The sequence below is a fragment of the Camelina sativa genome, chromosome 17 (genome assembly GCF_030686135.1).
Source record: "Camelina sativa cultivar CO46 ecotype springtype chromosome 17, ASM3068613v1".
Taxonomy (NCBI): domain Eukaryota; kingdom Viridiplantae; phylum Streptophyta; class Magnoliopsida; order Brassicales; family Brassicaceae; genus Camelina; species Camelina sativa.
The window spans coordinates 35,251,653-35,269,453 of NC_141896.1; the positions used below are offsets into that span (position 1 = coordinate 35,251,653).

The window sequence follows — 17,801 nt, forward strand, 5'->3', positions numbered from 1 at the left end:
GCCCGTTTTAGGTCTGCTTTAAGACTATGGTTTACCTTGTTACCAAACAGAATCGCTGATTTTTCTTTATTTAATTGTTGTCCCGACGCTGCACCATAATTGTTTATGATCCTGAGAAGCTCAGCACACTGTTGGATGTCTGCTTTGCAGAAAAAGGCTGTCGTCAGCAAAAAGTAGATGCGAGACCGGTGGACTCCCTTGAGCTATCTTTAACCCTGTGATACGACCCTCCTCCTCGGCGCTATGAAGTTGTGCTATCAAAGCCTCAGTACATATAATAAATAGAAAAGGAGAGAGCGGGTCGCCTTGGCGTAATCCCCTAGTGGGAATTATATTTCCTTTTGCCTCTCCATTTATAAGAACTTTGTACGAGACTGTTGATATACAGCACATCATCATCGAAATCCATTTAGAATCAAAACCTAACTTCCTCATTAGTGACTCTAGAAAAAGCCACTCCACTTTGTCGTACGCCTTGCTCATGTCAGTCTTGATGGCGAGGAACTTTGATCTGCATTTCGAGTTTGTGAGCAAAGCATGGAAATTCTCCTGAGCAAGTAGTATGTTGTCAGTAATCAACCTTCTAGCCACAAAGGCTGATTGTGTCTCCGAGATCAACTTCGGGAGAGCTTTCCGCAGCCGGTTGGAAAGGACTTTTAAAATGATCTTGTAACTTCGTTGCGTAGACTAATAGGTCTGAATTCTCCCATTGCTCTTGGCCTTTCATTCTTTGGGATCATGCAAATGTTAGTTTCATTGAGTCTTGGATCAAAAGAACCGTATTCAAAGAAGTCCTTAACCATTTTAATGATGTCCTTACTGATGTGCTTCCAGAACCGCTGAAAAAATAGACTTGTCATCCCATCTGGACCAGGCGCTTTTTCCGGTTTTATGCTAAAAACAGCTTTTTGATCTCTCCATTCGATGGAGGACGGGTCAAGGAATCATTCACTTCAAGTGTGACTTTAGTCTTGACAGGCCTTAGAACCTCTTCCACCCCCGAGATACTTGATGCAAAAAACAAATCCTGGAAATATTGAGTCGCCACGTACTCGATACCATCCTCCATCTCTACCAAAGCTCCATCTTTGTTCATTATACTGCAAATTCGATTCCGGGCTCTTCTTTGTTTCGTAGTAGCGTGAAAAAACTTAGTGTTCCTATCTCCTTCCTTTAACCAAGTGACCCTACTCTTCTGTTTCCAATAAAGCTCTTCCTCCCGAAATGCTGCACAAAGTTGCCATTTCAACTCTAGTTCTTCCTCTAGGATCATAGAGTCATTATTCTGTGCTTGATCCAGTTTCTCCTTAATCGATTTTATATTTTGCTGTGCATTTCCTGGATTCTCTCTTTTCGACAAGGATATTGCCTTTCTACAAGCCACAATCTTCGAGTGTACATCCGCTGGTCCCTCGATAGTCAATTCTCCCCATCCCGCCTTGACTATATTTTTGAAACCCTGTTTCCCAAAACACCTTTTATCAAATTTAAAACTCTTCTGTCTACGACGATTGTTTGAAGAAATTCTAGCCAGTACCGGCCGATGATCTGATCCCCATAGCTTAAGATACTCCACAGAGGTGTGGGAAAAGTTTTGATGCCAATCCTCGTTACTAACCGCACGATCTAAAGGACAGCGAACCCTCTTGCGGTTCCTTCTTTTACCAACCCATGACAGGAAGTTCCCTTTGTAAGGGAAGTCGATCATACCGCAATTAGCCAACATGTTTCGAAAGGGTAGGAAAGTTGCCTCAGCCCTCCTTTTACCTCCTCTTTTTTCCTAGTTACCAATAATTTCGTTAAAATCTCCGATCATGAACCAGGGGCCGTTCCTTGTAAGACCAATTCTTGTTAACCTCTCCCATACATCTTCTCGGTTTGCAACCACCGGATCACCATACACAAAAGTCATGAAGACTTTGTGTCCTTCCACAGTTGTTTTAATATCTATCAAGCGATTATCCGAATACAAAATAGTCACATTGGGAGAATTCATATAGAACAAAGCCAAACCTCCGCTTCTCCCAGATTGATCCACGGTAAATAAATTATCAAAACCTAAAGAAACTTGAATGTCTTGCATAAAAGAGAAATTGTTTTTTGTTTCTGAAAGAAAAAGAAAAGCAGGAAAAAAATATTTACTGAGCTCTTTAAGATGCTCTTAAGTCAAGTAAGCTCCCGCCCCTTGACAGTTCCACGCGATTGTATTCATATCTGAGTACTGGGTGGTTTCTGGGACACCACCGAACCAGATTTTACAGTAGGTTTCTTGCTTATCGCGGAGGGGAACACCTCAGAACGAGGGATAGATTGAGTTCTTGTGCGTGTATTGCCTTGCTTCTTCTTTGGAGATTGCCTGACACATAAAGCATTAAGCTTTTTGGATGCAACACATGTCAGGGCTCCTTGGAGTTATCTTTCGTTCCACAACTTCTTCTTTTGACGCCTCTTTCCCTCGATCAGTACCTGCGGTCCCTGATTGAGCCATCGCCTCTGCTTTCTCCTTAACTTTTATTGATTTCTCCTTCGCTTCTACTCTTGTATTAACCTTCATTGAGGAAGAAGAGGATTTTAACTTTTTTACCGACGACAGCTGAGAGATCGCTTCAATTTGTTCATCCCCCAAGGCCAGATTCTCCTCCTGACCTGAGTTATCATACAAAAGGCCTGCTTCCTTAAGATATTCATCCACTGAAGGGACTTCCTCGTCAAGGAGATAATCATTATCAATCATATCCTCATCCATATGCAGTTCCTCCTCCATCTCTGCGTCTTGATCCTTTGTAGCTTCACTCTGAAGTAGCGGAATTAAAGGATTTCCCCCCTGAGGAGCTGAGTTTTTCTCAGCCAAGTTCACCTCAATAGAGTTTATGTGTAGATTTTGCAAACCATTCCCCACGTCCATAGTCAGATCATTTCCCCTCAAAGCTGCTTTTTCCATTACAGTATTATCAGCTCTTCCCAGAGAAGGAGAGATCTCCCCCGGCAAATGGGGACCAACCGTCTTACTTTGAGACTTCGCTCTCCAGAAAGGTGTAATCTCCCCGGACTCTTTTTCTTTGAGACACAACTTCCCATTTGATTCTCGCCTGCGGACTTCATACCGTATCCGTTCCACCATGAGGACCCATCCGTGTCCGTTGAGTATGATTCTCAGACCTGAAAACATCAGATATTGTTCTTTGGGAGTCAGAAGTTCCCATTGAGTCTATGTTTAAATCACCTCCAATCCTTTTCTCAGAGTATCGATTTTCCGTATAAGAACCCCGAGACCTCCTTTGATAATCCTCAACTCCAATCAGTTTATCCGTGGATCTATTTCTTCTTGAATAAACATCCCTAGCATACGGCTGATATCTCTCTCAATAACGAGGAATCTCTTGAGACTTGTACCGGTCTAGTCTCTCCCAAACTCCTTTGCTCCTCGAAGCTCTTTTCTCTCTTAAGTCCTGACGAAAGTCTGTCTCATCCCTCCTCCTTCTTGGCTCGAAATCTCTCTCGATGTTTCTCCTCACGTGTGCCGATGATTCATCTTGATCATCCGTCATTCCGTATGAAACATAGTCCCTTCCTCTCTGAGGATCCGACACAGATGAAGATGCACGTAAAGCTTTATTCCTCATCTTTTCAACCTTAGTGAGTTTGGGACATGACCTTTCTTCATGAGAAATATGTTTACAGGTAAAGCAATACCGATGAAGACCATTATATCGTAAAGTGACCTTCATACTCCCCCCATTATCAAATACCACTTTACTCTCGAACTGTAATGGATTATCCCCGTTGACAGAAACTTGAACACGAGCACCCTCAACATCCACAGCGACCACCATTCCTAATGCTTGACCAATTCCCCTGTAGGTTTGGTCCTTTTTATAGATTGTCGGAACCCCCTTGACATGAACCCAGAAAAGCATTGTGTTTGGGAAATCCTCCTGAATATTTGCTTCCATCTCTCAAGGGAGAAACTCCATCGATTAAAATGACAAGGCCTCCGCTGTAAAACCTTGAGTAGATCCTCTTCATGATTAAAATCAAATTGGAACTTCCCATTCCCCAGATCTGTACCTTGAACTCGTCCTTCCACATCCCAGATCCTCTCCTTAGGCATGAAAGCGGGCAGAGCTTCAGTACTTCTTCCTTCCAGATGAAACATTCTACCAACCAGAGAGGTTTTAAACTTATCAACCAGGTTTGAGAAATCAAATCTCGGGATCCGAATCACCCCTTTTTCCTCTTCCTCCGCATCCCGATCCACCATCGGTTCCTTTCCACTCCGCCTTACGAACTCAGATCTAGACATCAAAGCGGAAAAACGAAAACAAATCCCTTCAAACACGAGAAAATCAGACACCCAAATCGTAGCAGTGAGCTAGAATCAAAACAAGTGAATTTTGTATTTCTTTATATTATAGCTTTTTGAAAAAAAATTATTTAATTAGACAAGTTAGATCATATTTTATTTTGTCCTAAATCTCAAAAGCATAATCACGGCATTGCATAGGGGCATACGGTTCCTCGATAACCTTTTGGTTACATGGAATCGTATGACCAGGTATGACTAGCCTCCAAGACATCTCAATAAGTTTTGAACTTTTGTTTGGTCTAAAATTTTAACTTTTCACAACAGATAAGCGTGAGTAATGCCGTTTCAATTATTGGTCACTTTCAGAAAAATCAAAGATGTGAAACAAAAACCAAATTGAGAATCTTTTGCAAAAATCGAACCTTTAAAACGTGATTTCATATCTCTCTCTCTCTCTCTCTCTCTCTCTCTCTCTCTCTCTCTCACTGAAGCAGAGAAGCGCAAAGATGCCTTTTGAAGAGTTTACGCCATTGAACGAGAAGTCTCTCGTAGAGTACATAAAAGCAACTCCTGCTCTCTCCTCCAAGATTGGTGGAGCTGCCGATGATGATTTGGTTATCAAAGAAGTTGGAGATGGCAATCTCAATTTCGTTTTCATCGTTGTCGGATCCTCTGGCTCTCTTGTCATCAAACAGGTTTTGTTTTGCTTCTTCTTAGTTCTTCAATCTAACCATTAATTATAGATTCGTATCTCTTTGCTTCACCCCAAACAAACCCTGGAAAAAATATCTATGGATTAGGAATTTAGGGTTTATCTTTGTGAAGAGATTGTGATTCAATTTGTCTCCCATATTTTAAGGGTTTTGCTTTACTTTCATCTAGAGGATACAATGAACAAGCTTTGACTTCCAAGTTTTGATTTTTCAACAAGTCAGATTGTTGATTAATTGTGTCTTTTGTCCCCTATTTTTATATATATGTGACAGGCACTTCCATATATTCGCTGTATCGGTGAGTCTTGGCCAATGACGAAAGAAAGAGCTTACTTTGAAGCAACAACTTTGAGAAAGCATGGAACTTTATCACCGGATCATGTTCCTGAAGTCTACCATTTTGACAGAACAATGGCTTTGATCGGAATGAGATACCTCGAGCCTCCTCATATCATTCTCCGCAAAGGACTCATTGCTGGGATTGAGTATCCGTTCCTTGCTGACCACATGTCTGATTACATGGCCAAAACTCTCTTCTTCACTTCGCTCCTATATCATGATACCACAGAGCACCGAAGAGCAGGTTCTTAATTAACTCTTTACATGTTTTGATGTGGAATTATTATTATTCAACGTTTTGGTCTTGCTTGAAAGTGAGTGTGTCTTTTGTGTGTTGTGTAGTCACTGAATTTTGTGGTAATGTGGAGTTATGCCGATTAACGGAACAAGTTGTGTTTTCGGACCCATATAGAGTTTCCACTTTTAATCGTTGGACTTCACCTTATCTCGATGATGATGCCAAGGCTGTGCGTCAAGACAGTGCCCTGAAGCTCGAAGTCGCAGAGCTAAAATCCATGTATGTTTTTTGCCCATTTCCCTGGGATTTTTTCATTACAACTTGCTGCTATCTCTAAACCACCCCTTGTGTATTCTTTTGTTAGGTTCTGTGAAAGAGCTCAAGCTTTAATACATGGTGATCTTCACACTGGTTCTGTCATGGTTACTCAAGATTCGACACAAGTTATAGATCCAGAGTTTTCATTTTATGGACCGATGGGTTTCGACATTGGAGCTTATCTTGGTAACTTGATACTAGCTTTCTTTGCACAAGATGGACATGCCGCTCAAGGAAATGATCGAAAAGTAAGCATTATATTCAGAATTCTGATTTCCAGTTTTTTTCTATCTTCTCATTTGTCTACATGGTTGCAAGCACCTCGGTTTAAACCAACCTAACTCTACAATACAGGAATACAAGAATTGGATCCTAAGAACCATTGAGCAAACTTGGGATCTGTTTCACAAAAGGTTCATCTCGTTATGGGATCAAAACAAAGATGGACCTGGTGAAGCATACCTTGCAGATATCTATAATGATGCCGAGGTTCTGCAGCTTGTTCAAGAAAACTACATGAGGAATTTGTTGCATGACTCACTCGGATTCGGAGCTGCAAAGATGATTAGGTGAGAGAATCTTAGACCATGAGATTTCATTGTCGATCATATAACTTGGAAATGTTGTTGATAGTGTTGGTTTGATATGTTGACAGGAGAATCGTGGGTGTGGCACATGTTGAGGACTTTGAATCGATTGAAGAAGATAAGCCAAGAGCGGTTTGCGAGAGAAGTGGGCTCGAGTTTGGGAAGATGCTTCTCAAGGAAAGGAGAAAGTTTACGTGTATCGGTGAAGTTGTTTCTGCAATTCAACAACAAATCTAAAACGTTTTTTTTTTTTTTTAATTTTGTTGTTCTTCTTGAGTACTTAAAAGTCTTGTTTTGATCTTGTTGGAGTTAATTGCCAAGAAAATTATCAAAATGCAATAATAAAATGGAGTTTTGGAAAAGTAAAATGTAACACAATCCTTTGTGCCCCTATACTAAATACTGAATTTCTTGACTTTGATATGTAATGTAGTGGGTTTGTTTATGATGATGAAGATACCAAATAATGCATTTTGGTAAAACATACAAAAAATGAAACTTTAAAAGTTATCTTACGTATCTTTATATAATTTGGCTTCTACAGTCTACTGGGTAACTGTTTGTGACCACAAATCAGCACCAATACCACGTGCACGGTCCAAGCTAGTAGCACAAGACATAAACCATTGCTTTAAAGCCAAACCTTTAGCATAAGACATAAAGATCAGTAAAACCTTTAAAGCGGATCAATTAATTTGGCATTATTCTAGATCAGGGAGGTTTACGGTCAAATCCGGCTATCATTTAGCACGTGAGTTAATTCGAGAGGTCGGATGTGGACCGACGTATACGGCTCTTAGGGTACAGGCTTGGAAACTTGAGGTTCCCTCAAAAATATAGCATTTCTTCTGGCAAATTGCTTCCGGATCCCTTCCTGTGATGGAACGGCTGGCTTATCGGGGAGTACGGTGTGACCCTCTTTGTCAAAGATGCGGTCTGGTGGTGGAGACTATTAATCATGCTCTTTTTGAGTGTCCCTGTTCGCGTCGGATTTGGGATCTGTTTTGAGTTGATTTAGGTCAGGATGGCTTCCCATATAATTCTATTTTCGCAAATTTAGATTTTCTTTATTGGAGGGTGCCCCCTCAGTCGGTCGCCTCGGGCTTACATTTTACCCTACCATGGCTTGTTTGGTCAATCTGGAAAGATAGGAATAAGAAAGTTTTTCAGGGAATTGAGGCGGACCCAGTTGAGGTTATTAACCAGGCGACGTCTGATAATCTGTTATGGAAAGGGGTAAAATCCTTTAATTCGGTTTCTCTGGTCCCCTCATCTCTGGAGGTTCGGGATTCTGTCCCCCGGTCTCAGATTGATGGTTCTTGGAAAGCTTCGGATTCCTTGGAAGGATTAGGTTGGTGGTTTTGTAATAATGAGGATACAACATTGTTACTCGGAGCACAAAGCCAGCGACGCGGTCCTTCACCCTTACATTCGAAGCTTCATGCGTTGATTTGGGCGATGGAATCCATATTGGCGGCAAGGATAGACTGTCAAACTTTCGAGACTGATTGTGCAGATTTAGTGGCAATGGTGCAATCCCCTGAGGAATGGCCCGCCTTTTCCAATTTATTGGATGAGTTCAGCGTGCTATGTTCAGCCTTCCCGTCCTTCAAGCTTTCGAGGATTCCGCGCACAACCAATGTACGGGCAGATTGCCTTGTCCGTTCTTCGAGATCTTTACTTTTTGCTTCTTCTTTTGTAAACTCTTTTCCTCCGGTTTGGGCTACCAATCTTGGAGTCATCTTCTAATTTAATGTTTGGTTGACAAAAAAAAAAAGATTAAAAAATATTCGAATAAAATATTGTCCAATAACTTTTAGTTTAATTTTGGTTATCAATAATCATATCCGAACCAATCCGAAATCCAAATTATCCGAACCGAAACCGATCCGAATTTTATAAATACCCGAATGGATGTTAGAGTCAATATTCAAATAATCCAAAATCCGAAAAATCCGAACCGAATCCAATCCGATATCCGAACTCCCAGGCCTAGATTTTAGGAGACTTTTTTTTGTTTTTTTAGTTGAGAAATATGACTACTCAAATCCTAGGGTATGAGGTAGAAATTTGTAGGATTTTGAGATGAAAAATATCTATAGGATAGAATATAAATGCATAGACATACGGTATACCTCAATCAACATAATTTTCTGGTAAATCAAAATTGGGAGAGAAGGATGACTGCAGAGAGAATATTGGGAGCTGGTAATGGCTTTTCTTTTTTCTCTTGCTTGTTCATCTTCTTCGTCGCTCTCTCTCTCTCTCTCTCTCCCAATCACTCACGCTTGAAAAAAACAAGCAAAGAAAGAAGATTTGGCTAGTGCCCTTAAGGTCGTCTTAGGACAACCGACGAAACTCACCGGTTGATGTAAAGATGATACTCACTTTCAGTAAAGGATCCATGTTCAATTCTCCCAGCAAACCTCTGAAAAGTTTATGACCACGAGCCTAATGCTTCTTTCGGAGCTATTAGAAAGAGAAAGGAAACATCTTGATGCTTGATGCTCATGACATAGGCAAGAGTCCCTTCAAACCTCTAAATCATTATTATATAAGTTTCTATGATCCATGTCAATAATAAACGTAATCATAAGTTTGTGTAGGTGTTTTAATTAGGTGGAACTATTGGCGATTGTGTGGTGATATTACGAGCTGCTTTAAGAGCTCCCATGCCTTCAGCCTTCTTGAAGATCTTAATTAAACCTCTAAGTCATGACTAAACCTTTTGCTTTAGGTGTGTAACTTGACTATCTAAAGTTAAGCTTGTCTAGTAAAAGTGCCTTTTTAGTGTGTAAGAAATAGAGCATGTCGTGTGTCAGTTAGTTGTTAGCTTGCTTTTGGTTATAAGCTTGTATGAAAAAGATGTATGATGTATGTTTTTCTAATGAGAGAAGTTTAAGAAAAAAGGTCTCTTACTCTTTGTTTCATCTCAGAAATCAAAAACAAACAACAAACTGCAGAAAACTCAACAGATAGCAAAGAGAATGAGGAGTTTGTTACCTCAAGATTGACCAGAAAGTCCAAACAATGATTGACTGCAGAGTTGCCTGTAGTCACAGTTAGACATACGAGTGGGCACAGGACAGTTCTACGAACTTCATTGCCAAGAATAACACAAGACAGTTTTGATAAACATTTTAACTAATAAAAGATGAAAACAGAACTCCTACATTTAAACATTGGGAAAAATGTCATTAAAATCCCCAAGTCTACATTTTCGTTGATTTAAAGCCCGAACTCTGCTTTTGGAGGAAAAAAACACCAATTATTTGTTGACTTCCAAATAAATCGCAAACTCTCGTTGACTTAGCCATTTGAGGCACAACGTTAAGTGGTCAAACGGAGAAATTAAACGGGGTTAATTATCCGTTAACGAGATCCGTTAATATCAAAACGACGTTGTTTATAACACCCTAAAACCCCCAAATTGAGAAATCGATTATTAATATCCCCAATTCACAAACCCTAATCGATTTTAATATATATTTTCTTCTTTAATTTCTCTTTTCTTCTTCGATTTCTCTCTTCTTCTTCGATTTGGCGAGTTGAGTTCTAGCTCAAAGACATCGGTGGTAGCTTCGTTCGACCGTGGAGTGCCATTGAAGTGTGTTTGTGGAGCCAGTGTAGCAATCTTTACATCGAGAACTGAAGAGAATCCTGGTAAACCGTTCTTCCAGTGTATAACAAAAAGAGACCTGGAATCTTCTCGTCATTGAAGATATCATGTTTGATTAGGGTTAGATCGATTAGGGTTTGTGAATTGGGGATATTAAGAATCGATTTCTCAATTTGGGAGTTTTAGGGTGTTATAAACAGCATCGTTTTGATATTAACGGATCTCGTTAACGGGATAATTAACCGCGTTTAATTTCTCCGTTTGACCACTTAACGTTGTGCCTCAAATGGCTAAGTCAACGAGAGTTTGCGATTTATTTGGAAGTCAACAAATAATTGGTGTTTTTTTCCTCCAAAAGCAGAGTTCGGGCTTTAAATCAACGAAAATGTAGAGTTGGGGATTTTAATGACATTTTTCCCTTTAAACATTAGTGTAGTTGAAAGAGGCATGGCATTAGAACGACCAAGTAAAAACTAAAAGTCACGATGGAGAACAATAATTAGGCAACCAACTAAAAGTCAACGACAAATTAAAAGAAGTTAAAAGGTTTGTTGACAAAATATTCTAATAAAATCATCCAAAGTCTAATGATAAAAATCTCCCACAATCACACTTCATTTTCTTTTTAAAAATATAAAAACTCTAAAAAATAATCAAATCTCCTAAAATCTCACTCAAATCTTTTAAAATTTTAAAATTTTAAAATCCTATCAAATCCTTTAAAATCTAAGTTTAATACCCCCTCTAAGTTTTCTTTTGGTTTTATACTTGACTTACAACCATTATGTGAATATTATTAAAGGGGTTATTGGTTCATGATTTAGAAAGAATTTTAATGACTTTAAAAGTTATGTAAAATATGTTGTTATTCAATCAAGACTTTTTAAAACTCTTTAAAAATTTGGTGTTATTGGTTGTGGATTTGTAAAAAGTTATCTAAAGTCTTGATAAATCTAGTGTTATTGGATTAAGAGTTTTATAAAGTCATTAAAAGTTTTATGTTATTCAATTAAAACAAAAGAATCTTGGATTGTTAATGAATTCAAATTTTGTGTTATTGGTTTATGATTTTATATCATTTCCTTCATAACAAAAGTCATGAAAACTCTTTCATCAAATAGAAAGATTTTGAAAGATTTTATGAAATATTTTACAAGATTAGGAAACACAAATCAGCAAGATTTAAAATAACTTCCTAAACAATCTCTTATAGAATCCTTCATTTTTACTTTCTAATTTTCTATGATTTTTAAAAATCTTGCTAATTTTTAAAAACACAAAGTCATCAAAATTATTTCTAAATCCTAAACGATCTAGAAGATCTATCATCGATCGACCGCACAAGTGTTATTTCTTGTAGAGAGAGGAGGAGAAACTGGAGAGAAAGAGGTTTTTCTTAGAAGACCATGCGGAGAAAAGATCCCACATATGATAGATGTAAAGGGACTAGAGTAATATATAAAGGGTTAGGCCTTCTCCACTCATTGCCAATTGGTTTTGAGTTGGACCCCATGTTTTGAATTGACCAATCCAACGTCGTTTATACATGCATCCTCCATCAAAACAGAGCATTCACGGTGGAGTATCGTTTATACATGAATTGACCGGAAAATGTTTTTTCTTGATACCGATGTTCTTGATTTGCATTACTGAGAAAGATTGAAAATAGGAAAAATGGTGAAGAATAAGTCCACTGATGATTTTTTTTATTGTACTTGATGATGAAGCCATGTGTGTACAACATATATTGTACTAGCTTGAAGAAAGATTAGAAAAGACTGTACATTGAGTATATGATGTCCTATAGTTGTAGTAGCAAATGCCAAGAAGTATAGCCAGTCCACCTGACATTAACATACATACATGACCATGGATCTCATCAGCTGGTTTCTACAGACAGAAAACGTAAAAATTTCCTGATAATATAAAGTGAGCTATAACCTTCTCATGGTATGCGAAAATGTGTATCAAAACTGACCACATGTCTGCCGTAAGCAACGAGAGGTTGAACATGTACAAATTTTTTAGAACAGGCAAGGATGTTTTTCATTGAGTTTGACCACAAAAATTTTCACTATTAATTAGATATACAAGTAAATCCATAACACAATGTTCATAAAAACTTGGTTTTCACCTCTTTTGCTTCATTTCAGGTGATCCAGTCCCAGCTCTAGGCATGTGCCAGAGGTGCTAGAGCACAGGGTCCATTCAAATTTTTGTTTTTTTTCTTCACAAAAAAGGGTCCAAAATTTTTTACTTCAGAAAAACATAAGGAAAAGGGCCCTTTTCTATTTTCTAGCTCAGGGACCTCAATTTTCTTGAGCCGGCCCTGAGGTGATCACTTACTAAATTTTCCTTATACTATAAAGAGTGTTTTATGTGAAAACGATAGTATGTATTAAAAAGTGATTAATTCTTGTATTGTTGATTAAACATAGTTCTTTAATAGTTCAATATGTAAAGAAATTTGTATAAACCTTAATTATCATTTTCATATTTTAAATATAAATGCAAATCTAAATATATATTTAGTTGTACCTAGTTTAACTGAGTATTGTATATTTATGTTATCTAAATATTATCCTCTATAGTTAAAATGTAATTTTGTGTGGTTATTGTTCATTACCTCTCGAAAATATGATAAATAAATAAACAATTACGAATTACTTAGGTTGTTCTAGTAACATATCTTACTTTTTCTAGTAACATCTCTTACTTGTTCCATTTCCGGTGAACAACAACGACAATATTAGCTAGGGTTGCAGAAGAAGATATGTTGAAGATAACTACAAAATTACAATAATATCGTCTATTAAAACGGATTTATGGACACTAAGCAAAAGAACGTTATGTACGTACACTAATCTCAAGAACGTTATGTACGTATGCGTTCATATGTACGTACACGTTTATGTGTACGTACACGTTCGCTTTTAGGTTTAATGAACCCGAAATTACCAGAATATCCTCGTCTTCTACCTCTAACATACAACTGAAAACCCTAATTTTCCCTGCCTCACTTGATTTTTTCACGACTTATGTCTATTTTTTTGGTTTCACTTGTGGGGTTTTTACTCAACTATTATAGATTTTCATCTCAACATCTGATTTCTAAATTAAAAACCTATAAAAAGTGAGTTATATAGATCCTCCAATAACGATATCTTGCTCTTCCATGGATGAACCCAGAGGAAAGATTTCCGAAACTGAGTAGGAAAAAGACGTTTGCTCCGGCCGATAAACAGAACACAATTGATGAATCTTCTACAAACTTTATTACATGAACACCATTAATCGGAAGAACAGCAAACCTGTTTAGATCTTCCTCCAATAAGTCTATCGCAACGCTAGACTGTCTTTGCCAGCTCAAACAAATTCGTGTTATTCTGGTAAGACTTTACAGCTGTCAATCTTGCTTACTAAATCTACCACGGACAAGAAGCCTACCACAACACTATGAAAACTATTTCAAAAAACAAACAAAGTATACCAAAAATATCTGTAAGGAGAGAAGGCTGTCGCAAAAATCTGTCGCAACAGGCCATTAGTCTACCATAAATATCTTCCCACCCTTTTACGTTTCCCACTACACGCGCTAAAAACAAAAGTCTATCATCAAAGGGAAATTCCTCTACCAACTTAATCTACCGAATCGATTTCATGTACGTCCACCGATAAGTGTACCAACACTACAACTAAGTGTACCATCTACAGTGACCGATAAGTGTACCAAGACTACAACTAAGTGTACCAAAAATATCTGACGTACACCTTTAATCAGTCCACGTGTATAAATCTACCATCAAAGGATCGGTAGACTTAGTCCCAACTTCCAATGTTTTTTTTTCCTAATGGCATTAACCATAATTACGTTTTTTTCCAACACTAGTTTCAGGGGTAGAATAGGTACAATGTGTTAGTCTAGTAATTACAAACAATTGTATGTTACTTTTGTAATAAGGAAGCTTTTATGCAATATTCTAGTAACTTACCCTATATTTATTTAAAACTAATATTGTCTAAAACATTTACTAAACATAAATGAAAAAAAAGAATAATTGTAATTAATTTTATTTTAATTCTTACATAATAGTGATTTTGTGTAAACTGTGATTTTGTCTTTTTGTATTGTTTATGTTTTATAAAACCACCTTTTATTATTTATCTGAATTTTAATTTTCTTTGTTGATTGATATTTTCCATAATAAACTACTTCATCATTATCTAATTTTTTCAATATCTAATTTATAAACAGTGATTTTTTAAAATAATTTTTAACATAAATTAATTTAATTATTTTGTTTTTTTAACGTTTAATTAATTATTAATTAAGGGTATATTTTATTTATTTTATCTTAATTTAATATTTTAGTTATTGATTAATATTATATATAATAAATTAATTAATCCTTTTTAAAACAATTTTAGCAAAATTCCGAATATCTAGTTTACACAATGTTTTTAAAAATAATTTTTTCAATTGAAGGATATTGTATTTAGCTTTAATTAATTTGTAATTGAGGACAAAATAGTCATTTAGTTCAATACATAAGGTACATTTCAAAGACTTAAAAATTTTAGTATAGATTTCAAATTTCCTATTAAGTTTAAGGTATGTCTTCAAATTTTTTCTTATTATTATTGTTTTTCTCAATAATCTGATACAAATACAGAGCTAATGCTTTGAATTAAATATTGAAACAATAGTTTATGTATTTATCATTATAAAAATATATTTATTATTAAAGAGATTTATTTGTATTTATAAAGACATATTTATCTATTCCTAGAAAATCTTAAAATCTTTGACTTTATTTAGTGATTAAAATTTATACATTATAGTATAGAAAAGAAGTCAAAAGTCTTATAGGAGATAAAGATGATGAATTAGTTTGAGACAAGGCATGAACATTAGTTGCAATCAATAGTGTGGCTTCAGTTCTGAAGATTATGAATCTATTATTAGTAACTGAATTTCCTACACATTATGTAGCCTCTAATAAATCATCCTCTCGAGCTATGCCAATTGAAATAAGCCAACTTCTTAATAACGATAACTGACTCAACAACCGCACTTCCCTCTTCATTTTGTATCAAGAACGGCTTTGAAAAAAGCAGGATAAAATTAAAAATGGCAAAGGTATTTCATCAAGGATAGCCAAATATTCTGAGGGTGAATATGAGCACTTTTGACGTCTCTTTAGTATGTGTTATAAATGAGTTACGTACATATATATTGATGATACATTTTGATGTGATCGCAGGACGGGAGCTCGACCAAGACGACCAAGACACGCTGGACGCGACCGAGACGCCTAACCAAGATACACCAAACGCGGCCAAGACGCCTACTTTGAACGCGGCCAAAGCACCAGTGATCATCCTCCCGGGAGCCACGACTCGATCAAGGAGCTCAGCAAAGGCGGCCAAGCAGCGGATCAACCTCTTCGTTCGATCATTCGTCCAAGGAGACATCGAAAGACTAGTTCGCATGGCCTTCACTCTTACCCAAGAGTGAAGGCAACACAAGTCACTAAGTTGAGGAATTGTACTCTTTTTCCTCACTCCGGGTTTTTCCTAATGGATTTACCAGAGGAGGTTTTAACGAGGCAAAGAGCCTAGTGCACAACGTCTAAGGCTAAGTCGCATCCCGCGTCCAAGCCAAAGGCGGTTCTTTTATTTCCCTTGTTTTGCATCTTTATTTTGAACTTGGAATATTCCTTGTGAATGTTGAGAGTGTTAAGTTGAAAGCCTTAAGAGATGACGTGTTCCATTTACAAGGAGAACACGTCTAAGGATAAATGTGCGGATCAATATGAATCCGCGTGTCCCTAAGCCCTTTCTTGACCTAAGTATTTAAACCCTCTCTTAGCTCTTTGTAGTCCTTAGACTTGAATGAAAATAAAACTTTTCTCAAAGAGAGATTCTTTGATCTTGTCTCCTTCCTTTCATTAGTTCAATCCGAGATTGTCTAAGGAAAGAACCCTAGTAAACTTTGAACCGGGTTCGTTGCTAGTTAGCGACCGTATCAAGAGGAGAGCCAAACCTCTTGTGTCGTCAATCAATCGACCTCCTCTTTCATCAATTCATTTCATCTCGCATCCTTCATCGCTCCCTACCGCAAACACTCTTAAGCCGATCCGCATCCGTTTGACCATATCGCATGCGTCCGACCTAAACGTGGCTACACGACTGTTCTCTAGAACAGCTCGTTGGAATCATGTCAAACTCCGTTTCTCTCGTTTGATTCATCTCTAGTTTCGATTCCTCAAGCCTTGTCCGAGGAAAGTTACACGTATCTCGTTCTGTCCGAAGATGCTTCCTCCGACCGATCTGCATCCGCGACCTTCGGTCACATCAGCTTGGTATCAGAGCGTCAAAAGCTCCTGCAAGGTTGTTTCGTTCTAAAACTCTTTCCTTTTGTTTAAACTTTTGATCTTTAGCTTGTTTGGTAGCCTAGTATGCATCATCTCGTTTTGCATGTTCCGATTAGTCATTTGGTTTAATTTGGTGCATGTTTGGTGCATGTTTGGTGTTGTTAAGTGTTGGTTTAGGTTGTTTAGCGCTCGTTTTGTTCATCTTGTTCGTCTTAGTGTTCATCCGTGTTCTTGTGTAGAAACTTTTAGATCGATAAAGCTAGGATCTTGTTGCATAAACGTGTTTTTACTTTTGGTCATAAAGCATTTTTTGTCGTGTAGTACTTTTGCTTTATTGCTTTTGTTTAGTCATAGGTTTGAATTTGGTGAGCTGTATTCAATCATTTGGTGACGAAATAAGAATCTATTGTGTGGTCCTAGTGAACGTGTGATACTCACGCGTTAAGCATTTGTTTTTGTTTTGCGAGGTTTAAATTCAAACCGCGTCACCAAGCTACACGTCACCATAGACCGTACAGACGATGGCCGAAGAACCACCTCCAGCACCACCCAAGATAGGAGTCACCCTCGCCGCGTTATGAACCGGCATAGAGCAGCTCGCAGAGCGTTTAACAGGTATCGAACTGTTAAACCCTCCCCGTGAAGATCCTTTACCCGCAAGGCGACCACGACGAGAACCGGCGAACGACCAGTCAGATGAAGACTTTGAACCAAGGCCTAGACGACGTCATCGACATGACGATCAGTACGATGAAGCACCAAGGCACCACGAACCAGCTCATAAAATGATAGCACCGACGTTCGCTGGTAAATCCGACCCGGAAGCTTATCTCAAATCGGAAAGCCGCATGGAGCACCAATACTCGTGCCACGCTTACCCGGAGCTGCGCAAGGTTCAATATGCCGTAGCTCAGTTCACCAACCATGCCCTCACCTGGTAGGATCGCCTTGAAGCTGAGCAGCGCCGCAACCGAGAGCGACCTATCACCGTTTGGGAAGTCTTAAAGGTCGAGATGCGACGGCGCTACGTGCCCCCGTTCTATCACCGCGAGCTCCAGAAGAAGTTCTAGAGGCTCACTCAAGGCACACGGACCGTAGAAGAGTACTTCGAGGAGTTTGAACACTTGCGCAACCGTTTGCAAGACGACGACTCCGAAGAGTCGCTCATGGCGCAGTTCTTGGATGGGTTAAAAGTACGCATCACGCGCAAGGTCGAGCGCCAGCCCTATCAGACCTTTGAGGAGTTGTTGCATCTTTTGGTGAAAATTGAGAGTAAGATCAAGAAGAAGGATGCCTCCGTGGCT

At 38.2% G+C, this 17,801-nt stretch overlaps 2 protein-coding genes across 2 annotated transcripts; both read left to right on the forward strand.

Moving 5' to 3' along the window:
- Window positions 1-4,487: 4,487 nt before the first annotated feature.
- Window positions 4,488-6,863, forward strand: LOC104758292 (methylthioribose kinase). Its single transcript, XM_010481129.3, has 6 exons — window positions 4,488-5,001; window positions 5,293-5,602; window positions 5,701-5,875; window positions 5,961-6,162; window positions 6,269-6,483; window positions 6,570-6,863. The coding sequence occupies exons 1-6, from the start codon at window positions 4,813-4,815 to the stop codon at window positions 6,736-6,738; spliced, it is 1,260 nt and encodes a 419-aa protein (XP_010479431.1). The 5' UTR covers window positions 4,488-4,812; the 3' UTR covers window positions 6,739-6,863.
- Window positions 6,864-7,380: 517 nt separating this feature from the next.
- LOC147924753 (uncharacterized) lies at window positions 7,381-8,250 on the forward strand. The gene is made up of 2 exons (XM_087496935.1): window positions 7,381-7,480; window positions 7,562-8,250. Exons 1-2 carry the CDS (start codon window positions 7,381-7,383, stop codon window positions 8,248-8,250), a joined length of 789 nt encoding a protein of 262 aa, XP_087353061.1.
- The last annotated feature ends 9,551 nt before the right edge of the window (window positions 8,251-17,801 follow it).

What these genes read in the sequence shown, in the direction of transcription:
- LOC104758292 (XM_010481129.3), top strand. Translation starts at nt 4,813, where the DNA reads ATGCCTTTTGAAGAGTTTACGCCATTGAACGAGAAGTCTCTCGTAGAG. An exon ending in CACAGAGCACCGAAGAGCAG is followed by an intron (nt 5,603 to 5,700) that starts GTTCTTAATTAA and finishes TGTGTTGTGTAG; the next exon opens with TCACTGAATTTTGTGGTAAT. An exon ending in CTCAAGGAAATGATCGAAAA is followed by an intron (nt 6,163 to 6,268) that starts GTAAGCATTATA and finishes TCTACAATACAG; the next exon opens with GAATACAAGAATTGGATCCT.
- LOC147924753 (XM_087496935.1), top strand. Translation starts at nt 7,381, where the DNA reads ATGGAACGGCTGGCTTATCGGGGAGTACGGTGTGACCCTCTTTGTCAA. An exon ending in TGCTCTTTTTGAGTGTCCCT is followed by an intron (nt 7,481 to 7,561) that starts GTTCGCGTCGGA and finishes TCGCAAATTTAG; the next exon opens with ATTTTCTTTATTGGAGGGTG.